This window comes from Macaca thibetana, chromosome 18, assembly GCF_024542745.1.
Source record: "Macaca thibetana thibetana isolate TM-01 chromosome 18, ASM2454274v1, whole genome shotgun sequence".
NCBI lineage: Eukaryota > Metazoa > Chordata > Mammalia > Primates > Cercopithecidae > Macaca > Macaca thibetana.
The window spans coordinates 26,091,979-26,104,373 of record NC_065595.1 but is presented as its reverse complement, the minus strand read 5'-3'; the positions used below and the strand labels follow the sequence as shown (position 1 = coordinate 26,104,373).

At 37.0% G+C, this 12,395-nt stretch overlaps 1 protein-coding gene across 5 annotated transcripts in view; it reads right to left on the bottom strand.

The window, feature by feature from the left end:
- Window positions 1–9,340: 9,340 nt before the first annotated feature.
- Window positions 9,341–12,395, bottom strand: part of STARD6 (StAR related lipid transfer domain containing 6) — a 29,164-nt gene continuing 26,109 nt past the window's right edge. For 3 of the 5 annotated variants that reach the window (XM_050767892.1, XM_050767891.1, XM_050767893.1), the window contains one exon: window positions 9,343–9,873. In XM_050767892.1, the coding sequence (XP_050623849.1) occupies window positions 9,690–9,873 (184 nt within the window). In that variant the 3' untranslated portion in view covers window positions 9,343–9,689. Of the gene's footprint in view, window positions 9,874–12,395 lie in introns of all 5 variants that reach the window. The other 2 variants (XM_050767894.1, XM_050767895.1) reach the window with 2 other exon arrangements.

Here is a 12,395-nt window from a genome sequence, read left to right as displayed (position 1 = left end):
GTCTCAGAATCAACTTTTTATGGGATCTTTTTTCTCTGTTTTTAAGATTATCTCTTTTTGATGTTTTGCAAGTTTACTGTATTATTTGGAAGTGCGAATTTCTTTTTATTCTTAGCATATACTGGCTTCTTCCTGTATTTTTAAATTCATGTTCTGTAAAATTCTCAATCACTAGCTCTTCAAATATTTCTTCCCTGTTCTAGGACCGTATACAAATGATAGACTTTCTTACTGTATCCTTCATGTCTTTTAATTTCTCACATTTTTCATCCTCTTGTTTCTTTTTACTGCATTTTGGGTAATTTCATCAGCTGTATCTTTCTGTTTACTAGTTCATTTTTCAGTAGCATCTCACCTGCTGTTGAAAACAATGATGGTTTTAATTTCAATAAATATATTTTTCATTTGATTCTTTTTAACTTCCTATTTACTGATTACAGTCCCTTGTAAGTCTATTTCTAATTTTTAAAAGTCAAATATTTGATATTTTTGATAATTTCAATATTTTAAGTTTTTATAAGTTTACATTTAAGGTTATTATTTATTGCCTATATTGTGACTTATTTCCTTGAGTATGTGTTAATCCGTGAGAAGACAGAGGACCTAAGTTGTGTGTTTCCCTTCAGTATGATTTGAGTTCGTTGCTTCTCTGGGTGAGGTGGTACAAACTCCTTGGCATACTCTATTCACCTTTGAGGATCCTGATTGAATGCCAATGCCTTGTCTTAAGTTTAAGCTCCCTAACCCTTACTACTAGCTGAAGGTTTTTGTCTCTGCAGGTCAATTGCAAACTAACAGGCCGAAGCTATCTGCCTTCAGGGATAAACCCCATCTTTCAAGCTGTCTTCTTGCTTGATGCTTCCTGCTGCTTTCTTGCTTTTGTTTCAGCTCAAGTTTTTTTTTCTGTATCTGTCTTGAGTGTAGAGGGTATTTTTTTTTTCTATTTCTGTCTTGAGTGTATAATATAGAGGGAGTTTCTGTCTTGAGTGTAGGCCTGGAGATTTTCCCTATATGGTACAAACCAGCAATGAATTAAGAGGTCTGTTTTCTCCAAGATCTAGTGTTTCGTACTGGGAGAACACTTTTAAAAAGTGTCTATTCCACTGTAGTGCCAAAGTACAAATTTATTTGGATTTATTTTTTGCCATCTTATTTTTTACCATATTTCTTTTTCTATGTTATGCTTCTTTCTCACCTTTATCTCTCCTCCTGTCTTTTGGTATCAGCTGGATTTTCTATTTAATCATATATTTTTCCCTTTACTGATTTGGAATGTGAATGTTACAAGTACTTTTGATTATCCTTAAACATCTAAAAATGCTACCCTCTTTCCAAATAACACAAAGGTATTGAAATAACATTAATTCTAATTAAATTCCACAAGTTCTTTATTGAATCTCCAAATTGGATATTATTAGTATTTTATATAATCAATGTTTGTTTAGATTTGCCCAAACGTTTATCTTTTTTGATGGGACATGGTGGGAGCTTACCTTTTTTCTTGTGTGTCAGATGTTCCTTCTAGGTAAAATTCTTTATACTTTCTGAAATTATGTCCTTAGAGCTTTAGATTTAGAACCGACATCTCTTGAGCTGTTCTAAGATAATATCTTTTCCTTTGGAGATGTGCAGTTTTTATTATGTGTCTAGCTGTAGATTTATCATGGATTTAGGTTTATTCTGAATCTGCAGATTTGTGTCTTCCATCAAATCTGGATTGTTTTCAATATTAAAAAACTTCTATTTTAAAATCTGTATATAGAAAGGTACATAAGCATAAATGGACATGTTAATGAGTAATAGTAACAACTGTGTAACTACCCAAGTCAAGAAATAAAACATATCAAGTAATCAGGAAGTCCAGTGTTTTCTCTGGGGTTTCATTACGTAGGCATGATTTATTAAAATCTTTACTGTGTGATTGAACTTAATCTCCAGCTTCCCTCCTCTACCTGGACATCAGGCTGGCTCAAAGTCTCAACACCCTAATCATGGTTATTTTTTTGGCATGAGCTACCTCCATCCTAAATCATCTTGTTAGCATTAGCTGTCTAGGGCCCACTGTGGGTCACATCATTAGCATACACTTTCAGGGCTTACCATGAATAATGAAGGCACTCCTGTTGTTTAGGAAATTCCATGGGTTTTAGGAGCTCGGTGTCTAGGAACGCTGAACGAAGACCAGACCAATTGTACTACAGTATCTTTTTTTTTTTTTTGAGATGGAGTCTCACTCTGTTGCCCAGGCTGGAGTGCAATGGTGTGATCTTGACTCACCACGACCTCCATCTCCCGGGTTCAAGTGATTCTCCTGCCTCAGCCCCCTGAGTAGCTGGGATTACAGGCAGCTACCACCACGCCTAGGTAATTTTTGTATTTTTGGTAGAGATGGCATTTCACCATGTTGGTCAGGCTGATATTGAACTCCTGACCTCGTGATCTGCCCACCTCAGCCTCCCAAAGTGCTGAGATTACAGGCGTGACTCACTGCCCCTGGCCCTACTATAGAATCTTTTAAAATGAGTTTTGAGATGTCTTATGGTCCCCAAAGTGATCTACTTTAGTAAATATATGTATGACTTGACTGACAATGTGGTTATGCTCAGATAAGGCCATTGTAAATTGAAAATATCATGAGTTAAATACATTTAATGTATCTATGAAACATCATAGCTTAGCTAGGCCTACCTCAGACATGCTCAGAACAACTCACTTTGGCCTACAGTTGGGCAAAATCATCTAACACGAAGCCTGTTTACAGAGCCTGGACTGGGTGGGGTGGTTCATGCTTGTAATCCTAGCACTTTGGGAGGCCGAGGCGGGTGGATTGCCTGAGCTCAGGAGTTCGAGACCAACCTGGGCAACATGGTGAAACCCCATGTCTACTAAAATACAAAAAGTTGGCGTGGTGGCACATGCCTGTAATCCCACCTACTCAGGAGGCTGAGACAGGAGAATCGCCTGAACCTGGGAGGCAGAGGTTGCAGTGAACCAAGATCGCACCATTGCACTCCAGCCCGAGTGACAGAGCAAGACTCCATCTCAAATAAAACAAAACAAATATAAAGCCTGTTTTATAATAAAATGTTGAATATCTCATGTATCATGCTGCATTTCAGTCACTGAATAGAATTAACAGCAGATAGTACTGGAGAAAAAATTAGTACACTTGAAGACAGAGCAATAAATTATTCAGAAGGAAACAGAAAAAAAACAGAGCATCTGTGAGCTATGAGACAGCTTCAAGCAGGCTAATATATGTCTCCTCTTATCACTCCCGGGTTCAAGTGATACTCCTGCCTCAGCTTCCCGAGTAGCTGGAATTACAGGCATGCACCACCAGGCCCGGCTAATTTTTTGTATTTTTAGTAGAGAGAGGGTTTCTCCTTGTTAGTCAGGCTGGTCTCGAACTCCCGACCTCAGGTGATCCGTCCACCTTGGCCCGATTACAGGTGTGCGCCACCGCGCCTGGTCAATATATGTCTTATTCAAGTCCCCAAAGAAGAGTGTGGGAGATGTAAAAAATATTTGAAGAAACAATGGAGAAATTTTTCCAAATTTGAGGATAACTATAAACCCACAGGTCCAAAGAGCTTGGCAAATCCCAAGTACAATAAACATGAAGAAAACTATACCAAGGAATATCCTAATCAGAGCTCTTAAAACCAGTGATAAACACCATCCCTTCAAAAAGACATACTATTAGAGAAAAACAAGCAAAACCAACAATTTTGAAAACATTGGAAGCCAGAAGACAGTGGTCTAACATCCTCAAATGAAGTAAAGAAGTGGGGGAAAAGTCTGTTAACTTAGAATTCCAAACCCAGCAAAAATATCTTTTTTTAAAAAAGTAAAATAAGAACATAAGGCATACATATGAAAGAACTCATGCCCAGTAGACCTACAGTACCCATAAAATTAGAGGAAGTCCAACAGGCAGGAAGAGCACACCAGATGGAAATACAGATCTACATACAGAAATCAGGAGCACCAGAAATGTAGGTATATTTAAAAGCTTTTTTTGTTTCTTATTTCCAAGTGTCTTTTTAAAAGTTGGCTATATAAAACAAAAATAAAAATTATTAAAAATACATTGGAGGGTTACAATGTATGTAGGAGTAAAAGGTAACAATAGTACAAAGGCCAGGAGGGGAAGTACATAATTTTAAGTATATAAATGGTAATATATTATTGTAAGGCCCTTAAACTAAACATGAAGTGGTGGGTTACAGCTTGAAGACAGACTGTGGTAAGTTAGAGATGTATAATATAAACCCTAAGATAACCACTGAAATAGCAAAATAAGTTTTAATAAATAAGATAGTAAAGTCAAGCTGCATATTCTGTATTAGTAAAGCTTAATTAATTTTCTGAAAAAATAAATATAAATATAAATATAAGTTGTACTACTTTATTTCTGCACTCTAGTGGAACTTCTTTGCTTTTTTTACTATAGATACTGGAATACCTTTCCAGATGCCTTTGCAGCCAGATGTGAACAGTGTTCCATTTCTGGCTAATGAGATGTAAGCATCTTTGTTGGTGTATGGGGGTTCCCAAGAAAGCTATGAAATAGGACTAAACTCAGCTAAAATATCTTTTGCCTTTCACTCTTTTTCTTCCTGCTTAGAGCACTGGTACAGTGCCACCAGAGAGACAAACGCTATAAGCTAAGTATGGCAGAACTGAGTGCTGTAAAGAGCATTGGTCCCTAATGACAGTATTAGGCCATCATGTCAGATCTCTACTGCAGACTCCCAGACTTATTGTATGAGATCAATAAACCTCTCAACATTTATGTCCCCTATAAATCGTATTTTTGTTGTTTGCAGCCAAACATTTTCTTAACTAATATAATAATGTCCCCCCCCCGCCATGGAATCTACTGTTCTGATTCATTAATATTATGTGTCCAAAATCATGGTAGAGAAGGGACATTGAAAAGGGACATGGGGCATAAATAGTCTTGATAATTTCTTGGTAAGACTATTTATGACTATATTTAGTTAAATATAAACATTTTTGTTTTGGTAAGTCCACTAATGTCTGAATATCTGAAAGTATTGGAGGAGTTATATGGTAAGAAAGATAAGATTTATAGAAAAATCTAAGTTCAGAATTGTTAAATTATTTTTATTTGTCATATTATTTGGATGCCAGTATTACCTTTAAACCTTTCTGTTTTATGTGATAGTTATTATCATATATGGTACCTTCTGCAATACCTAGCTATTTAGAAGTAATCGAAGTGACAAAATGCCATAATATATGGAGATGATGACAGGACAAGGAGAAGGAATCAAAGATACAGTACCTGGTATTATTTCCTTTTAATTTGTTTGCTATTATTATTTACATTTTACCTTAAATAGGAGACAGGTTAATTAAATATCCAATTTTCCTATCTGTAAGACAAAGAAAAAACTTATGTTTGGCTTTCTGATTTCAAGATTTTTATCTTTCTTGGGATATATATTTTATAAAATGTATAATTTGGTTATTTGTATGTTTATGAAGTTTAGGGGTGGCTAAAAGGCTCACATTCTTCTAAGAGTAAAGTCTAAATTGGAAAATAGTAAAAGTTGCATACTCACAAAATTAGGCATATTCTAAATCATAGTATAACTACAACTTTAATTATGTCTCCCGAACATTCAGTAGAAAAGGGAAAATAACACTCAGAATCCCAGGAGATTTAGGAAGAGAGTTGGGAACAGAAGACAGTCTCCCTTTAGTTATGCTGCTCTTTTAAATTGTAGTGGTTTTTTATGTGCCTTCCAGCTTCTCCCCCACTGTGCCCTTCTTCTTCCCACAGGTCCCCAATCCCCAGATTTCTGTGCATCCTCTCTCATGCAAAGAAGGCTGGAAGACAAACTTCTGAAGCTAGAGGGTGATTACTAAAGGAGTTTGAAGTGAGTGCCATGAAAAGACCTAATTACTCTTAATGAGAATGGTATTTCTGTATGTTCCCACACTTGAATTTTGACCGCCTTTATTTAGATACCACCAGTTTTACATGCACTCATTTATGCGTGTTAATTCTATGCAGTTTTATTGCATGTATAGATTCATGTGACCACACCACAGTCAATGCACAGGGCAGGTTTATCACAAGGATCCCTCCTGCTACCCTTTCAAAGCGACAGCCACTTTCTTTCTTCTCCTCCCACTACCTCCCTAACCCCAGAAACCACTAATTCTGTTCATCTCTATCATTTTGTCATTTCAAAAATGTTAAATAAATGGAAGAATGCACTATTTAACCTTATGAGATTGGCTTTTTTATTCAGTATTATTCCCCTGAGATGATTCCAGTTGTTGTGTGCATCGATAGTTTGTTCTTTTTATTACTTAGTAGTATTCTGTGTATGGATTACCACAGTTTAACTCTTCACCCATGTGGGTTGTTTCAAGTTTTTGGCTATTTGGAATAAAGCTACTATCAACATTTGTGTACATGTTTTTGTGTAAATGCTTTCATTTCTATGGGATGAAGAGTACAATTGCTGGGTTGTACAGTAAGTATTTGTTTGATTTGCAAGCCACTGCCGCACTTTTCCAGAGAGGCAGTTACCGTTTCACATTTCCAGGTGCAATGTATGAGTGATCCATTTTCTCCAAATCCTTGCCACCACCTGATGTTATCACTATTCAAAAAAAACTTAGCTATTCTGGTAAGCTTGTACTGATATGTGCCTTTACCTAATGGCCAATGATGCTGAACATCTTTTGATATGGATATCTTAGTGAAATGTCCATGTCTTTGTCCCTAATTAGATTGTTTCTTATACAGTTGAGTTCTGAAAGCTCTTTATATATTTTAGTTACAAGTACTTTGTTGGAAATGTCTTGCAAATATTTTTTTTCCAGTCTATCACTTATCTTTCCATCATCCTCTCAGGTCTTTCACGTAGTATACCTTTTTTTCTTTTTTAACTTTGATTAAGGTCAATTTGTCATTTTTTTCTGTTAAGAATCATGATTTGGTGTCAAGTGTAATATCTCTGCCTAGTTGTAGGTTCTGAAAATTTTATCCTGTGTTTTTCTTCTAAATATTTTATAGTTTTATATTGTGCATATAGCTCCATATTCCATTTTAAGTAAATTTTCGTACTTAGCGTAAGGTTAGATCAAGGCCTATGAATGTCCAGCTGCTCCAACACCATTTGCTGAAAGGCTGTTCCACTGAATTGTTTTTAAACCTTTGTCACCCATCAAAGGTGATTTAATATACTCACGAGAACAGTTTATTTTTACCCATTCCAATGCTCTTTTCTTTCTGAAGACCTCTGGATCCTATTTAATCTTCATTTTTAGCAGGCAGTCCTGCTGTTCAGGTGTAGTATGAGGACTGGGTGGATGTGTTGGTTTAGCCTTCCATTGGGCCCTGCCATCACCACTCTGGCAAAAGTAGAGCACAGACTGCCTCTCATTGCAGATGGGTGAGGTGGCAGTTCAGCTCCCCTTCTGGCCCTGCTGACATCCTCCTGGCAAAGGGGGGCACTGATTTGCACATCCTTTTTGCTTCCCAGTGGGACTGGAAGCTTACCTCCCCAATGGAACCTGATGACACAGGGGAGGTGACAAGGAAATGGAGTGCTGCCTAGGCCCGTGTCCTACCTCTTTGTTTCACCTTGTTGATACCCAGGTGGGAATGGAGGCTCAGATCCCTGCTGAACCCTGCTAACACCAGAGAGGGTATATTAGTTTCCAATGGAAACTATAACAAATTTCCACAAATTTAGTGGCTTAAAAAAACAAATTTTTTGTCTCATAACTCTGGAGGCCAGAAGTCTGAAAGCAGGGCCACACTCCTTCTGAAAGCTCTACGGGAGAATCCTTTTTCACTTCTTCCAGTTTCTGGTGGCTCCAAGTGTTCCTGGGCTGTGGCTGTAAAACTCCAGTCTCTACCTCTGTCTTCACATGGCTTTCTCCTCTTCTCCATGTCTCTATCCTCTGTGTATCTCTTATAAGGACATTTGTTTTTGGATTTATGGCCACCAGGATAATTCAGGGTGATCTCATCTTGAGATCTTTAATTATCTTTGCAAAGACCCTTTTTCCAAATTAGGTCACATTCACAAGTTCCAGGGATGTGACATGGACATTTTTTTTGGTGGGTCACTGTTCCCACTACACCCTGATGGAGGGTGGGGATGGAGGCTTAGCATCCTGCTGGGCCTTGGTGACTCCAGGGGTGGGAGTAGGGGTGGGAGAGGGTAGTGAAGCTCCCTGGTCACTAGTCTTTCTTTGCACTACCTAGTTGCTATGGGTTGAATGTCCCTCTGCTTTTATGAATGGATTAATGTTACTATCACAGGAGTGGTTTTGTTATAAAAGTGAGGTCTCTCTTGCTCTTACCCTCATGCCATGTGATGCCCTCCACCATGTTATGATGTAGCAAGACGGCCCTCACCAGATGTCGGTACCAGCCTCTTGGACTTCTCAGTTTCCAGAATTGTGAACTAAATACACTTCTTTTCTTTATAATTATTCAACCTGTGGTATTCTGTTATAGCCACAGAACATGGACTAAGACATTGGTTAAGTCTCGTTGCTGCCAGCTAGGGGTGGAAGCTGTCTTTGTCACTGGACTTCACTCATACTACCTATATTACCTCCTGCTTCTGCTGAGTGGAAGACAGAAAATCAGCTCCCTGCTTGGTCAGTCTACATCACCTGGAAGGGCAATCAGTGCTGCCTACATCTGCCAGGTAGAAGATGGGAGATTAGCTCCCTGCTCAGCTTTGCAGACACCATAGGATAGGGGTGTGTCAGGGCACTCCCATCTGCTTCTGTGGGATGGGGGTGGGTAGGATGGAAAAGTATCTCCTTGCTCTGCCACACTGAAACCATGGGGGTGGCTTGTAGGTTGATGCTTGGCTGGTGTAGGGTGGGCATTACAAAAAAGGGTTTTTGTTCTGTTAGGCGCCTGGTCCTATGACTAGGAGGAGAAGGCTTTTCATGCATGCAGTTGTGTGTGTGTGTGTGTGTGTGTCTTTCCCACCTGGGATATGTGGGAGGCAATAAGGAAACCCAGAGAACTCACTGAATGTCATTCCTTAAGTCCCAACGTCCATAGATAGCTTGCTGCATTCTTTCCACCTATGCTTGAGTTTTCCTATGCTTGTTTGTTGTGTTATGTGCAGGGTCTTTAAGTTTTAAGAGGAAAGACTTGGGAGGAATGGGCTATTGCATCTTGGCCACATCAGAAATTGTTTGATGACTCATTCCATTTAAAATTCTAAATGTCATTAGTCATACATTTTAGTGGAATTCTTTTCAATTTTTATGTTCATTTTTCCTACAATTCTCAATTTAAGCAGTAAGTGAAAGAAAAGCAATTTAAAGTATATTTTAACCTTTAGTTAATGCTGACCTCTGACTGTATCTGCTTTCTTATTGGTTCTTATACAGAGGATTTTACAGGGACAAAAGCAAAAGATGAAAATATGCTAATAACACTTGTTATTTAACATCATTCTTATGTGAGATTAAAAACTGTATTTAATGCCATATTCTTGTACAACTATGAGTTCTTATTTTTATGAACTATCTTCAGCAATGTGTACAAGAATACTGTTTAGAATAGTTTAACAGTATTATTTATGCATGTTGACTTAGAAGTAAACTGCAATAACTACTACACATGATTTTATAGCAGAATGGCCTCATTTCTTCTTTTGGTATCATGAATGACTATTATGACGAAATCCACGTCCTGATGGAGTTTTGTGTGCCTTTATTCCATCTTTTGCATTGAGGATGAAGTTTACTAAGTTGGAAGGCATGGTTTTTTCAATTATTGATGGGGACAATTTTCCTCTCATTTCTGTCTGGACAAACATCACTAGTTTGGAATATGCTGGGTTTCTGTAAGCAAAAGAAGAGTTAAAAAAAAGATAAGAAATTTTTAGATTTACCTACTGAATTTACAGGTTTTTGGAGAGCAGGATTCTTATTCACCATTGACATACTTAAAAATTGTACTTAAAAATATTAAGTGGCTAGAATATTTCTTAAAACCTTCAGTTTTAGGCACCCTTTTCTTTTTGTCATTTTACTGACTTTTAAAAATTCTAACAGTAATGTATGCTTATTATGAAAATTTAAACAATATAAATTTTTCATAATTAAAGAAAAATTTCCCTCCCTTATTTCCCTTATCCTGTTTCCCAGAGATAATCACTGTATATAGTTTTAATTGTTATCTTTTCAGGTGACTGTCTATATAGATATATGTGTATATATATATATACACACACACACATATACAAAGACAGCATACATCTGTACATAAATGAGTATGTACCCCACATATATAAATAGAGTTTTATTTTTTTAATGGAGACATTTTTCTGCAACTAGTTTTATTTTTATCTTATGAACTTCCTTCTGTGTCTGTACATACAGATCTACTTAATTGTTTTTCATGGCTACAGACAGTATTTCTATTCTATTTAACAGTCCTTTTATTGACTATCATTTAGGTTGTTTCTCACTTTTGGCTACTGTAAGTAAAGCTGCAATAAAATATCTTTGTAATGTATCCATTTATGCTTTTTTTTTTTTTTTTTTTTTTTTTTTTTTTGAGACACAGTCTTACTCTGTTGCCCAGGCTGGAGTGCAGGGACGTGATTATAGTTCACTGCAGCCTCGAACTCCTGAGTTTAAGCGATTCTCCAGCCTCAGCTTTCTGAGTGGCTGGGACTACAGGCATGCCCAATCATGCCTGGCTAGATTTAAATTTTTTTTTAAAGAGACAGGGTCTCATTATATTGCCAAGGCTAGTCTCAAGCTCCCGGCCTCAAGCGATCCTCTCACTTTGGCCTCCCAAAATGCTGGGATTTCTGGTGTGACCCACCTCACCCAGCCCCATTTACACTTTTATAAATACTTAGAATTTCTAGGTCAAAGGATTTTGCATTAAGCTTTTTGACATGTTAATTCCACACTGCACTCTAAGTGGTATTTTATATTCTAGCCCACCGATCTTCACACTGGGGTAGGAAAGGATGAATACTTTTAAGAGAATAAGTTTTCAAATCTCTAACTTCCATATGCATTTTTTCCTTAATCTGATGTGTAAATATGTCTCTGATGGAGATGTGGGCTTTTTCTTTCCTATCAGCCTGTTCAAAATCGCCCTTCTCTTGCTTTATACAACAAAGGCATACCTGTTATCCACACTAAATAGTACTATGGTGCTTTACCTTGGTATGTAAAAATCTTTGATATGCTAAAGGGAAAATCTGAGTAGAAGCAGATTGAGAAAAAAATCTTTTCCAAGTCATGCCATTTTTTTTTTTTTTTTTTTCCAGTAAAACTGAAGGATCTAACTGAGCTGTCAGCTAACAGGTCTTTTTTTTTTCTTTTGAGACAGAGTCTTACGCTGTCACCCAGGCTGGAGTGCCGTGGCATGATCTGGGATCACTGCAAGCTCAGTCTCCTGGGTTCAAACGATTCTCCTGCTTCAGCCTCTCGAGTAGCTGGGACTACAGGCATGCGCCACCATGCCTGGCTAATTTTTGTATTTTTGGTAGAGACGGGGTTTCACCATGTTGACCAGGCTGATCTTGAACTCCTGACCTCAGATGATCCACGCACCTCAGCCTCCCAAAGTGCTGGGATTATAAGTGAGGGCCACCATGCCTGGCCAGGTCTTTTTTTAATGATAACTATTTTTTGATGATCGGTCACTACATAATTTATGGTATATAATTCATAAATTTTTATATAAAAATAAAATAAAAAATATTTTTATATAATTCTGAAATTTATTTTTATTAATTATTATTAAATCAGAAATTATTTAATTGACAGTGCTGGAATTATACTCTCCATTTTAACACATTTATGTTAATAAATTTTCTTCAGTTTTCTTAAAATGAAAGCACCAGTAGACTTGATATTGAATGCTGTCTTATCAGTAATATACACCCACAGTTAAATGAAATGAGTGTAATGGTTAAAAGCGTGGACTCAGGAACTAGTCTGCCTTGGTTTGAAACTGAGCTTTGCTATTACCTATATATAACCTTCAGATAGTTAATCTCTTTGGGCTTCCACTTTCTTTCCTGCCCATTGGGCACAGTCATACTACCTACTTTATGGGGTTACTTTGAAGATCAAATGAGTCAATATATGCAAATTGTTTATAACAGTGCCTAGCACATAGTAAGTGCTATTTCAGTTTTGCTAATAATAAAATATGTGTTTCTAATAACAGTTTGCACTACGTTTAATATTTATATATAAACATATTTTTAATTTTGATCAATATGTAATGATAACTTAATCCAGAAGGCATATATATATTTGTAGTTGTTAGACAGTAGAGTTATGGGAAGTAAAACAAATTTTAAAACTTTAAACACATGTCATTTTTGCAAAGA